The 14,678-nt window shown below is 41.0% G+C and overlaps 1 protein-coding gene across 1 annotated transcript in view; it reads right to left on the reverse strand.

Moving 5' to 3' along the window:
* LOC133500520 (trafficking kinesin-binding protein 1-like) overlaps positions 1-14,678 on the reverse strand; it is a 47,292-nt gene that overhangs the window by 30,799 nt on the left and 1,815 nt on the right. The window contains exons 2-3 of the mRNA XM_061819287.1: positions 5,556-5,935; positions 393-587 (exon numbers count right to left, since the gene is read on the reverse strand). Coding sequence (XP_061675271.1) covers positions 393-587; positions 5,556-5,589 — 229 coding nt within the window. The 5' untranslated portion in view covers positions 5,590-5,935. The remainder of the gene's footprint in view (positions 1-392; positions 588-5,555; positions 5,936-14,678) is intronic.

Below are 14,678 nucleotides of genomic sequence, written 5' to 3' on the forward strand. Positions count from 1 at the left end.
GTGCGCATCTTACAAGTCACATCCGCACACGTAAGTCATGTGAATGGCAGCGCCCCTGAAAATCCAGAATTATCGATAATATTCTTCTCAAAACACTATTAAATCAGAGAGGATTTAACGTCACATTGTCAAAATAGACTACATATTACATGAACTATTGGAGACATTATTCATGCGAAGCACTGGAATACACAAGAGCGAACAAACAGGTCATTTATACATGCATTGCTCCATATTGTGCTCAGATTGGTGATCAGTTCTTATCAGTCCCAAAAAGCCTGATGATCGTGTAAAGTCCAAGTACTAGCTTTAAAACATTTTGCACTGATCACAATGATAATCATGGGGCACAGAACATCTCTTTTGTAGTTCCCTAAAACACATGCACTTACAGAAGTACTTGAGGGTCTCCTCTATCTGCTCCGCAGTCAGGTCGAGGGAGGAGTTAGGGTCCACCAAAGGCGTGTGTAGCCAGTCATCTTGTTCGTACCCGAATATAGTGTCGGCCCTTAGCTTGTAGACAGGGAGTTGTTCCTCCAAAAGGCTAATAATCTCGAGTTCCGGCAAGTCAGTATTGTTACACACATCTGAAATTACACACACAAAAATTAAGTTAGTAGTAAGCAGTTTCTATTTTTATTTTTATTTTTTTTTTTGCTTAGGTGAAAAAATAAATTGGATATTTGTATGTTCTCAGGCATTGGGCACTGTTGATTACAAAATTGCAATTGATGTAATTTTACAAATGAAAGCATAGCCCACCATCTAGTGGTAAAATGGGTGAATGGCTGCAGAAAGATCTAAAAACAGCATTTTCAGACATTTACTTATGATTTAAAACAAAAAATAAATTCTTATACAAAGAGACATAGCGACCTTCCTTCATTTATTTATTTCTTCTTTCATTTTTTGTACTGTTTATCCTGACAAGGGTGTTAGGGGTGCTGGAGCCTATCCCAGGTAGTTTTGGGTGGGAGGTGGAGTACATGCCGGATTGGTCGCATGTCGATCATTTGCTTATTTATAAAACTGTAATAACACTCATGAAACTTTCATTTTAATACGTATTAAACCTTAGCAAATAATTAGTATCAAAAGAGCTTTAAAAAAAAGCAAACAACTGTCTACACTCTGAAGAGTCTTAGTTCTATTTATAGCTTTTGAACCATTTGTGCACTGCAGTGGAAAAATGGGCACACTTAAGATCTGATTTATGTTCAAAATTAGCACTACATGGGACATTTGGTGGATAGTTATTTCTGATAGGGATGTAACTCAGACAAAAAATTGCAATGATACATATTGTGGAGAGTATAGATTATAATAAAGAGGTTTTGTTCTCCCCTTATTTTGGACTGTCCTTGCTGTTAGGATTTCTACAACTCTGTCTCTGTATGTGGTACTCTCTGGATAAAACGGCTCTCTCACACAATTTGCTAAGTCAGATCAAATGCCTAACTCTGTTCAGGAAACAAGCAAACATGCACACAGGAGTTGAATTCTTCGGCAAACACAACCAAGAAGATTTAATTACAGAGTTATTCACCTCTAATTCTGATGCATCTTAAATGATTGATAAAAAATGTGGTTTGATGGCAAATTCAATAGACACCCCATAGTCATAATAACTACACTTACAAAATTTAAGAACAAACAAGAATTGTATCAACATAAACCTACTGTGAGGAATAATAATAATGCATGTTTTATATTCATCTGGTATTCATTGTATTATACAGCACTGTACTTAATTTTATTGTGGGCATAGTTTGCAATGGTGCAAAAACTGCTACTGCATCACCCTTGACCATCAAAAAGACCTGAATCTAGACCTGGATTTGGATCTGGCACTGCATTTCTGCTTTACAGCATGTCTTGGAGAACTGTTGGAGGTGTTAGTCTTTATCTAGCTAACTGTGAGGGACTGTATATACCAATCTGAAATACCAGATCTTGAACCCTTTCAGTCATTATCCACATTCCAAAACACTTGCCACAACTACCCAGGTAGTTAAATAAGATAACCAGCATACTGCTTTAGACACTTCTCAGGACAGTAGTCCATTTCTTACAACACAAATTAAGGTTCTAAGTATATGTAATAATGTAAAGTTTTCCCCACAGCTGTGAATTCAAAAACGGAAATTCTATAGCCATTTTATTTGCTATGTTTTTTTTGTTTTTTTTACATAAAAGCCTCTTTAAGATGTATTGTGTGGCCTTTGCAATAATGCAATGGTAGGTAAAACCAAACATTTCTGTTTCTGTAACAGAAGCAGTTTTCACATTTCACACATTTGATGAAAACTAACAAGTGTCTTTCCACACTTGGTTTTGTGTAAAGATAGGTTTCAAACATTAACAATGATTCATAACCTCTAAAAGAGGTCAAGTTGGATAGTCTTTTGTGTAAAAGTCTGTGTATACAAAGAGAAAGCCGACTGTATAGGGTCAGACCACATTAGCAGCAGTTTGCAGCTCCACCAAGAAAAGAAAAGTTCAAGTTCAAATGTAAGAATAGCCCACTGTCACTCAGAGAAATAAACACTGCAAAGTGTTTGAGTAAAGAGCCACTGTTATACACGCAAAACTCATTAGGTCTGTCTGATAATCATCCCACTCATTCTGGATTTAAGTATACTACAAAAGCTTTTTGCAAAATATTTGAAAAAAATGCAGCGTTCCAAACTCGCTGACTTTCATTTAAAAAGACAAATTACAGTATTTGATACAGTGAGTTCTGTTGCAGTATGACTGTGAACTGAGACTTGGATCAGAAGAAAGAGGGGGGAAAAAAAGGGTTGGATTCAACCTCACTGGATGGCATGTCTGAGTAATACATTTTATACCCCAGTCGGGCCAAATTTAAATGCCTTGAACAGCACAGCTCCTGTCCAACACAACGGTTCTCATTGCAGAAAACAGACAACTTCCCCCATGTTCATGAAATTCATTACAGTTTAACCATGAAAACCTTTAAATATACAAACAACTTCCAATATCTAACTAAGACCCTCACTACCATCTCATTATATTGTATTCCCTTTATACAGAGGCTTGTAGGTCTTTAAAAAAAAAAAACTCTCAGAGAAAACAGATGACAGGAGGAGACAAAGACAAAAATGGAGGGACAACAGTACAGTGAATGACAGTAACTGCCCGGATGTCAGACAAGTAGCTCACCACTGAGCAATTCCAACAGCACAAAGACAGCTATGTACTCACTCATGTTGCCTGGAGCATGAACAAAAACCTTGAGCCCTCGACCTATCACATTTTCCACAAGTCCAGGACAGGACAAGGACAAAAAAGACTCCACGGCGAGAGAAGAGAGAGAGAGAACATTGGGAGTGTGAGACAGGAAGTTCAAGGCATTGGATGCAAAGAAACTTAGAGAACAGCAACTGGTTAGAAGACCCACGGAGAGGGAGGAGTGAAGAGACGACGAGAGCAGAGCCAAACGGGTTCACCATGCCTCACATGCCAATGACGAGATCTACATGGACCGCCCCACACTAACGCTCTCTCTATTCTCTCTCTCTATCTCTATCACACTCTCTCTCTCTCTCTCTCTCTCTCTCTCTCTCCCACCCCAAAGCTAGACTCTTCCTTGTCCTTCCACAAGCTACACACGCTCTCTCTCTCCAATACACCACAACAGGAGGAAGTACAACTGCTCCAAAAATGGTGTACTAATTTCACCAAATTTTAAAACACCTATTCCATAGTCTGGTTCAAGTACCCAACAATCATTTTTAAAATGTTTTATGATGATTATAATTCAGTAAGTGGTCCGTCACCAAAATATTTATTTTTATTGACTGTCTTCCAAAGTAAAAGCAGATGTTTGCAAATGTCTTCTTGTTTTAACAAAAAGATAACCATTTTCCTTCATGCATTCAATTTGCTAAAATTGAATGAAAACTGTCAATTCTAAGTAAAACATGTTCTCTAAACGCTAAATCGATCATTAAAACAGATGATTAATTTGATCGTCTAATAGGTGTCAGTGGAATTATTGTTCCACCACTCATAGAAACTGAAGCAATGTGAATTTTACATGGTAGAACAGGAACCCCAAAGAAAGATTTTGTTTGTGATTATGCAAACTGAGAACAAAGTTCTGAAGTTCTGATATGTTGTTCGTTCTAGCTCTCTCACAAACACACACACGCACACACACACTGTATTTATCCTACGAAGTTACTCAACTCTTTGCATCACAGTTGACAGGTTGCCACTGAGGAATAAGCCCACAAATGAGTGTGACCCACTCCATGGCAATCTGAAAACCTATTCAACTCTTTGTGTGAGAAATTATGCACGCTCAACAAAAAGTTTTCCATTTGTGAGGACCCAAACAAGAAACACTTAAGGCAAAACAGGAGCACAAAATACACAAACGGAAACTCAGAGATGGAGAGGAAAGATGCCAAATACAAAGTTGAAATTAATTTTTCCTGGTAAATTGAGTATACCAAGATACCAGTAGATGGCACCACTACCCTGTGCTGTAGTGGTTTCACACAAAGCAATGTAATCATTTCCAGCAGTATATGCAAGCTGATTACAGTAAGACTTTCACAATCCTGCTCCTGTGTAATTAACATAATACAGTATATGTATCATTCAACAATTCTAAAATCCATCAGAGAACATCAGTGACAGAAAAGCAACCGTCAATAAATAAAGATATTAGTACCACCAGCAATTTCCTCCCGTTATAGCACCTAGTGTGGATATTTGCAAGATATCTAAAGGCTGCTAGAATCCTAACCAAAGTCACAGTCTGCTCTTCACTAAATTTCTTTTTGATGCACTATTATTTCAATGCATTTCCTATGAATGCACCGTTTCAATAATTAGGGACAGACTTCAATCTCATGACCTCTAACTGAACGGGTTAGCTGTCCTTGTTATTTTAAATAATGAGAGGAAGTGACCTCATAGTCCAGGGTGGTGGCTTGGGAGGTCCTTTTCCTGTAGGTTGTGTGCATAAGCAAACCTTCGGAGTCCAAAGCTCGATTGAATTCATTCTTAAGGTTTTGTGTATGTGCGTGCATACCCCTCGACAATCATAGCACTGGTTTGCCAGGTTTAGAGCCATTTATTTTTTTTAGGTTTTTCCAGCTGAGGGCTTTGAATCAATATCCATTACCATGTCATGATGTGACAAATGTCATGTGCCAATGTAGACTGTCGAAACAAGAGTGCTAAAGCTGCATTTTGGCAGGCTAAGGTCCTCTGGAGCGTCTTTAACTAACAGGATGTAGCATTACGACATGGTCCCAGAGAGGGACACTTTCTCACAATGTATGCCTCGCAGCTTTCAAAGCTCCAGAATTAAAGGCTGTGTACTGGTAAAGATATGAAACAATTTAAATCTTCTTAGATGTTCACAATACACTGAAGTAACTAAATGGACCTTTAGAAAGGAAACAATTGTGACTATTAAAACCCATTAATTTATCAATTGCTGATTTAGTAATGCCACATGGATTGCAGTATGCTTAGCCAATACAGTGCAATAAAACAAATATGCAGTACTGTATTACCGGTAATGGTCTCAGCATCTCTGTAGGTGACCATGAATCCATCAGGCGAAGCCTGGAGCCGTGCTTCACTGACACACACTTCCTCTTTCTCTTCCTCCTCGTTGGCCAAATGGATCCCTGGGTTGGGAAGGTGAGCTATATGATGAGACAACTGTTCTGGGGATGGGGCGGAGGTATAGGAACAGGTGTGGGGAGGAAGAGTCTTCGGGTCCAGCTTGACACTGAGTAGCTACCAGGATAAAGAAGGACCAGCCATGGACAAGTTCATGCAGCAAGGAACCCAAGATAACTTGGTTTTAATCTGGCTTGAGAAAACTAGTGCAGCGGACCACACAACCATAACTACAGACATGAGAGTACAAGGATCACTCCCTGTAAACCTGGAAGACAAAACAAAGGAAAAAGAATGTGGTTGTTAACCTTCATTTTAGATCGCAATGCAAATATGGTAAAATGTCTTTACTTTGGCAAACATCTAATTGTAAGTACAAGGTCGAAGAGTTACTGATATTGTCGTGGTACACTCTTATGTGTCTACTTTGTGACCATTGGAGGTGCTCGGTCTCAGCAAATGCTAATACCTATGGGGTCCCTCAAGGGTCAGTTCTCAGACCTCTCCTGTTCAGCCTTTATATGCTACCCCTGGGTCAAATTCCTCAAAACTTGGGCAATTTTTACTACCATAGCTATGCAGATGACACAGTTATAATTAGCAGTGTCTCCAGATGACTACAGTTTATTGGGGTATTGTGCCACTGTCTAAATCAGATAACTGGATGAGCCAAAATTTTCTTCAACTAAATCACAATAAAACTGAGACAATTGTTTTTGCCAATAAAGATAAGAGAATTGCTGTTAGTAAACACCTGGACCCTCTATCTTTAAAAACCAAAGACCAAGTCCGAAACCTTGGTGTTCTGATTGATTCCGACCTGACTTTCAACAATCATATCAAATCAATCACAAAAAATGCCTTCTACCATCTGAAAAACATATCAAGAGTGATGTCTTGTATGTGTCAAGCAGACCAGGAAAAGCTTATCCATGCTTTTATCTCAAGTAGACTTGACTACTGTAATGGTCTTCTGACTGGACTCCCCAAAAAGAGTTTCAAACAGCTGGAGGTCATTCAGAATGCTGCAGCACGCGTTCGGACCAAAACAACGCGGTCAGAGCATATAACTCCAATCCTAAAGTCATTGGACTGGCTTCCAGTCAGCTTTAGAATAGATTTTAAAGTTCTGCTACTGGTCTATAAATCATGATTTAGGTCCTGAATACATGAAAGAAATGCTTACAGAATATAAACAGTAGAGCTCTGAGATCAACTGACTCAGGTCAAATAGTGCAGAGTCCAAAGCAAACATGGTGGAGCAGCATTTAGCTATTATGCTGCACACAAATGGAATAAGATGCGAACAGAGGTGAGGTCAGCCCCAACTGTGAATGTTTTTCAATCAGGCTTGAAAACTCTTTTTTTTTTTTCCTCATGCTTTTTAGAATACATCCACTTTTTGATTATATTACTTGCACTGTATGCGGTTTTAATTGTCTTTTTTTTAATAGTGTTTTTTATTGTTTTTGATTTCGTTTTAAATGTTTTATCTCTTTGTTTTCAAATGCCTTTAATCGAGTAAAGCACATTGAGTTACCTTGTTTATGAAATGCGCTATACAAATACATTTGCTTTGCGACTTCCATGCAGGAAGCTTAAGTTCAGTTCAGTGAAATAACCGATTGTCTTCCTTGTGACTGACTGTCAATCAGTCCAACGTGTACTCTTCTTGCCCTTTCATCTTAAATAAGATCCAACTGCTTGTGACCCTTAACAGATAGCGATATTGGTATAGTGTACAGTGTATCCTTGTACACATAGCTCTATGTAGTAGTATTAGGGCTTACACGATCAGGATTTTTGGGGGGAAAATCAATGAGTTTAAAAAAAAAAAACAACCAATCTGATCAGAAGATGGAGCAATGTGTCTATTTAAATGACCTTTTTTTTTATTAACGTTATATATCCATGTACTTAACTGCTACAAAAATAATGCATCTTTCTTCATCTATTTATACCAATGAGAGATTGTGACGGACAGAACAAATTGTTCGCTGTCTATTAGACCGCAATGTATTGATGGCACGGTGGAGCAGCTGGTAAAGTGTTGGCTTCAAAGTTCTGAGGTTCAATCCGGGCAGAGAGTTGTGGACATAATCCACGCAACAGAGGTGCTGGCTCCAAGTGCTGTGATCATCCGATGCCAGACAGCGTAGACCGGTCTCCAGGTCCTGATTTATTTTTTCTATTTGGCCATTGGACTCCAGGTGATGACCTGAAGTGAGACTTACTTTTGCCCCAATGAGGGTGTAGAACTCCTTCCAGAATCGAGATACGAATTGCGGTCCTCTGTCCGACACTACATCCACTGGCAGGCCATGATAGCAGATGACTTTGTCTAGTAGTAGCTGCGCCGTCTGCTTGGCAGACGGAATCTTAGGAGCTGGCACAAAATGGACCATCTAAGAAAACCGATGACTGAGAGTACCACTGTGTGTCCCTGGGAGCAGGGTAGACCTGTAACGAAGTCTAGGGAAATGTGTGACCAGGGACGAGAGGGAATTGGTAGTGGCCGTAGCTCACCAATAGGTTGCAGACTACTCATGGATTCACCAGGTTCACATCCGATCCCAAGTCAATAAAGTCTGTGGCAGAATAAGTACGGGCCCCCGTGTTCAAGGTGAATCGAAGCAGTGCTCGACTCGATCCCGCCGCGGTGTAATTCACACTCAGCGGAGTCGTGATCTTGAGGACGGAGCGCTTGGGCCTGACCGGACAGTGGGCTACTAAGTGACCCTGGCGTCCGCAGTAGAAGCATCGGCCCTCTCGCCGACGTCGCTGTCGTTCCACTGCCGGACCATCGAGTCCCTCAGCCTGCATCGGCTCTGTCGGGAGTATGGGCGTCCGCAGCAAGGAAACCGGCGGGCCTGACACACCCTGCTCTCCTTCGAGTAGCGCGTCCACTTGTCCCTGGATCGCTAGCCTCTGGTCAATCTTGAGCGCTAGGGTGATGAGTGAATCCAGGGAGATAGGCAGGTCCGCGGCAATGAGGTGGCTGCGGATTTGCGGTGAGAGCCCTTGGAAGAAGGCGTCGAAAAGCGCATCCTCATTCCATCGACTTTCGGCTGCTCTGATGCGAAACTCGATAGCGTAATCGGCCACGCGACGCGGTCCCTGTCGTAACGTGATCAACGTCGTAGTGAAGATCGCAATGGGCGAGAAAGAGTTTGACGTTCCTTGAGTCACGGGAAAAGCATTCAAGGCGGGAGAGAAGTGAGGCTCCAAACAGCTAAAACTCCGCGACTGGTGGGGTAGTCGGAGCGACCTGGACTGAAGTAGGAACCGTGGCGGCCGCCGTCAGCACGGTGTTAGCGACGCTAGCCTGGGAAGCTAGCCATGGCTCTAGTCGGGCACAGATCCCGTGAAGCCTCTGGTTAGTCACCTGTGAGCAGTCTCCTGCTCGGCCAGGCGTCTGCCTTGGATCTGCAATGAGCAGCGGAAGGTTTCTGAGTCAGCTGGGTCCATGTTGGGGCCAGATCTTTCTGTCATAACCAGAACGCTAGGGTGGACCCAAATGCACGACTTGGTAGATAGGAAGGCAGTTAAAGGAAGATCTTTATTAATTCCAATGTCTGATTCCAATAGCTGATGAGGCGCAGGTGTGCGCCTGCTGATCAACGTAGGTGTGCAGGGGACCTGCACAGCCAGGGCTGGACCGGTAGAACCATGACACTATTATGTTCAACATGTCACTGGCTGCAATCAAGAGTTCAGATATCAGGTAATATGAATTCCTCGATCTTAGCCACATCGTGAGCGAAGATCTCCAACTACCTATCCACTCAAAAGTCAGTCTTGTCAACATATATACATGTTCTCTCACAAGTGGGTCATGTACATGGAAGCCAACAATACGAGGATAGGGGGCAGGCTTACCCAAGTATGGACAAAGCAGATACAAAACTGAATCAAACAATTAGCTTTCAGAGGGGCCTTTTCTGGACACTTGTATGAGAAAACCAAGGTGAGAATTGACAAATTTATACTAAATGAATGTTAGGGAACCACTCTACGGTAGTCTAAACGGCCCAAAAAAAAAAAAAAAAAAAAAAAACAACATTTAAGATGAGGATTTGGGGCTTGGTGTCAAAACAAAGCCTCTGTTTATTCTCAAAACAGGTCAGTCCCACAGGGATAGTGCGGTAAAAACCTGCTAATCTAATGAAATTATGATGTGCCCATTACGACAGATTTTCATAACACCGCCATGGTGACCAGACTAAAATTAAAATATGCTCCTATTTATTAAGGGCAGAACCAGCTGAAGCAGAAACCAGGACACTTTAGTGGACATTGGTTGCTACTCCAAACATTTCTCAACAAGGAATATGACACCCCCTCCCCCAACACCATAAGTAAATGAATAAATAACCAAATTGATACAGAGACTGTTTACAGTCTTTACTTTACTTGGCTTGAGTATATTTTATACAATTCCCCACTCTTTGGCAAGTCTCTTTCTCAGCACCATCCTCTTCCTCCACAGATAATACAAAATGCACACACCTTTTGATCCTAATGCTAATATAGCACTAAGCTAAACTACTGTCCTCAATGATAATATCCCTTCTTTAACCAGGTACTTTGAAAATATAGTGCAGAATCTGGCAATAATAAGTCTATGTTATTTCTTTAAATGTATAATCCCCACATAAGGTCATCTTTGTTTGCAGTGTTTGTCCAAAGTTTTAAATGCAGATCTATTCAGAAAGAGCACTCACTTTTTTAATCAATGAACACAATCAATATCCTGATGCCCTCTGTCTGAGTGGTGATCAATCATTAACAACCACAACTGCTATTCCGGAAAATGGATGTGGGTAGTGAAGATTGGAAATGCATGTATTGATTATTCATTCATCTTCTACCGCTTATCCAAGGTCAGGTCACAGGGCCAGTAGCTTTAACAGAGACGCCCAGATTTCCCTTTCCCTAGCTACTCCATGCAGCCCTTCAGGGGGAATCCCAAGACGATTCCCAGGCCAGTCAAGAGACCTTGTCACTCCAGTGTGTCCTGGGTTGTCCCCGAGCTCTCCTTCCGGTGGAACATGCCCACAACACCTCACCAGAGAGGCGCTCGGGAGGGATCCAAATCAGATGACCCAGCCACCTCATCTAGGTCCTCTCAATGAGGAGGAGCAGCGGCTTGACACTGAGAACCTCGCAGATGACCAAGCTTCTCACCCTATCTCTAAGTGAGAGCCCGGACACCCTGCGGAGGAAACTCATTTCGGCCGCTTGTATCCGGGATCTTGTTCTTTCGGTCACAACCCACAGTTCATGCCCATAGGTGAGGGTAGGAACCTAAATCGACTGGTAAATTGAGAGCTTCACCTTTCGACTAAGCTCCCTCTTCACCAGAATGGACCAATACAAAGTTACTGCAGACGTTGCACTGATGAGTCTGTCGATCTTCTGCTCCATTCTTCCCTCACTCGTGAACAAAACTCCAAGTTACTTGAACTCCTCCACTTGGGGCAGTATCTCATCCCCAATTTGGAGAGGGGACACGACCCTTTTCCAACTGAGGACCATGGACTCAGATGTGGAAGTGCTAATCCTCATTCCAGCTGCTTCACACTCTGCTGAGAAATGCTCCAGTGACAGTTAGAGATCAAGGGTTGATGAAGCCACCATAACAACATCATCAGCAAAAAGCCGAGATGCAATGCTGAGGCCAGAAAACCTGCCGCCCTCTACACCTTGGCTGCGCCGAGAAATTCTGCAAATCCTGAAGCCCTGTCGCCGATGTCTATGCAATGTTGTAGAGGTGTGTCAACTGGGACAGCCCCACAACATCCAGAGCCTTTATGAACTCCAGGCAAATCTCATCCACCCTCTGGGCCTTGCATTGAGGAGCTCCTTCCCTGCCAGAGCTGGGAACGTTCCACATCCCTACAGCCAGCTTCTGTAACCAGGGATCACCAAGGTCCCTGCCTTTGTCCACCACCCAGCTCACACTACACTTGACTCCTATGGCCCTTTCCACAGGTGGTGAGCCCATGGAAAGGGGGACCCACATTAACATTTCGAGTTGTGCCCAGTTGAGCCCCATGGATGCAGACCCGGCCTTCAGGCGCTCGCCTTTAAGCTCCACTTCCAGGCCAGCCTCTTGAGGGGAGCCCCGATGAACCTAAATCCATTGGTTTTGTTCATCATAGGGGTTTATGGAGCCATGCTTTGGCTAGTCCCTCACCAAGGACCTTTTCACTGTGGGTGATCCTGCCAGAAGTGTGAAACCCCAGACAACTTAGCGCCTAGGATGAATAGGACACACAAACTCCTCCACCATAAGTGCATTGATTATACTTTCCAGTCAAACAGTTATAAATATTCATTAAATTGCTAATTGCGTAAGCCCCCGTTTTTCATGGGCACAGTAACAAGGCCTGTGATCAATACCAGAATACCATGAGTAATTGACACCCTACAAGGTTTATTAATTAATGCCTATATTAGAAGTCTAAACTGAAAAAAATACCACAAACTATGGTCCCAAAATGTCAAATATAATTTCAATCTGATCAAACAAATATACTCTTGAAAATGGATTGGTTGCTGATACTTACAGAAGAAAAAAAAAAGTCTTCATAACTTCAGCGAACCCAGACTAAATTTAGCTTGTCCCAGACCTACAAGATGCTCGTTTTCCCAAATGAGATTTATCATTTCAACAAACCTCTTAGACACAAATTCTTGTCCTGTGCGTTATAGTGAATACAAAGAATCCACAAAAAATGCTTTTAATTTCATAACTGAGGGTAAGTTTGACATGTTCCTGGAATTCATGTATCTACATTTTTGTTTGATAGTGTGCTGTGATATTTTTCTATTGTTAAGTATCTTCCTTGGCTCCAGAAAGGTTGGAAATTACTGTGCTGATCAGATCATGTATTCAACAGAACGGCAGCATGTTTATACACAACTCTAGCACTATCTTGCTAGGCTACGTCACATTTTGTTCCATAGTTGCAAACAGTGTTGTATTAAAAGCATGTGAACATATATCAAGCAAGCCTAACACGAACATCATCTCCACTCCTGAGCACCAGTGACCGCCAACACACGTTCTACGCCATTTTCTCATTATATTATTTCTATTTCTATATATTCTATTCTTTCTTATCGCGATCCACTCATTTTGTCATCCCTACAGTAACAAGTGTATCTGGTCGCATTTGAGTTGACAAGATAAAGCCCAATGATTGTAAAAAACGGGATGCGGTGGTATCTGAATACAAAATTTTTGTCTCGTAGTTTGATCTGGGTTTTATGTCTTCTCTCTGAGCCGTCTTGTCCCTACCATATGAATGTTTTTATTTTATAATTTTATTGGTCGTCAGACATTTACAGTTCTATGGCAAAAGAGAAGGCTAAAAATAAACTCACTTTTGTATTCAAGTATACTGGATAAGGTGGCGACGAAGTGTTTTTTGCAGAGCAGATCATTGACTGGCAAATGATGATGATCAGTACAAAATGGTCATTATTGTCCGATACCGATATCACCCATCCAATGGGCATAAAGTGTAGTATTTTAAAGGCGTCTGCTGCTCACAAGAAGCGTAAAAACTAGCTGAAACTTTATGAAGCCGATTATTTTGAGCAACACACATAACAGCCCTGTGATCAGCCATTTATTTATGACAAGGTTTGGGCACTGTTTGAATTTGAGCAATTCTGGTTTCATTTCCTAATTTGGATTCTGGTTCCAATCCTTTCTAGAGTCAGATTCTTTTCAGGGGCTGTGTCAAAAAAACTTTGGTTTAAATAAGCGGTGTCCAAATCATGAACATCCATTTTCTGAGTAGGCTGCTGCATCGACTAAAATGAATATTTGACTCAGGGTTCTTTATAACCAGTGTAAAAGGCAATGTGTGCAACTAACGCGATTGACTTAATATTAAAAAATGTTTTAGCGAAAAGTTAGATGCAGCATCGTTACAATAGCTATTTGCATGTTTTTATCACATCAAAGGGTTTATATGTGCAAGTTTTGACTTGTTTTCATGCCTTCAGATTGTAGCCTTATTTTGAAGGGTACTCAAGGCAACACAGAATTTTGGTATGGAAAAAGTAAATTTCACACCACACAGTGAAAATGAAAGCAAAATGGGACAGCATGGAAAAAAAAAAAGTAAGGAATCAAATGATCTGTAATACGATTTCTTTAGCAACCCACTCAAGAGAACAAGGTTTGTATTTGTGATACTGTGAGACAACTGTGATGTGACTGTTTCAACTTTCTTTCCATTATGATAAAAAAATATATATATTTTCTGTCTGTCATCAGCTCTTACGTTGAACAATAGAATAAATGTTAAAAAACCATCAGTGTAACGCACAGTTTAACGGTGTCCATGTCAGCATACACATATTTTATTGTTTCACACTCACCCAATTGACTTCACTGAAGTTTTACACTGTATAGGCTGAGGCTCAGAGAGGCAGGGAGGACATCAGACTCCTACATACCGCGAACGTCTACTTTTTATAGTACAATTTTAATTCAAGTGTTGCACTGATGTGAGTGGTCATTTATTTTAACAATGTTAGGAACCACTTTTGTTGACCGCCCCTGTTGGGTACAAGTATGTCTTAAGTCTCCGTTCTTTGTTCATTTTTGCCATTTTCTTCTTCGGGGTCAGCTAACTATAATCATGAAAACTGGGAACCAAAATTTTGAAAAATGTGAAACATTACGGACGAACTGGAATGTTAGTCCCAGTTCTTACTGTTTGATGACTGAATGAGGACACCATGTATGTAGATCATAATGGCTTCAGTGTTTACATGAATTGAAAAAAGTGTTGAGATTTTTTTTTTTTTAACTTGGAAATTTTATGCTCACAAAATGCTTGTTTAAATCTAATGCCTAAAATGACTTAATGTAACTTTTAAACCAATCTTGTGTAAACAGGGCCTGTGTCTCATATAGCCTCAGACGATTAAAAAAAAAAGATTTTTAACTCTCTCTTTCTCTCTCTCTATGTATATATATATATATA

The sequence above is a fragment of the Syngnathoides biaculeatus genome, chromosome 5 (assembly GCF_019802595.1).
Source record: "Syngnathoides biaculeatus isolate LvHL_M chromosome 5, ASM1980259v1, whole genome shotgun sequence".
Taxonomy (NCBI): Eukaryota; Metazoa; Chordata; class Actinopteri; order Syngnathiformes; family Syngnathidae; genus Syngnathoides; species Syngnathoides biaculeatus.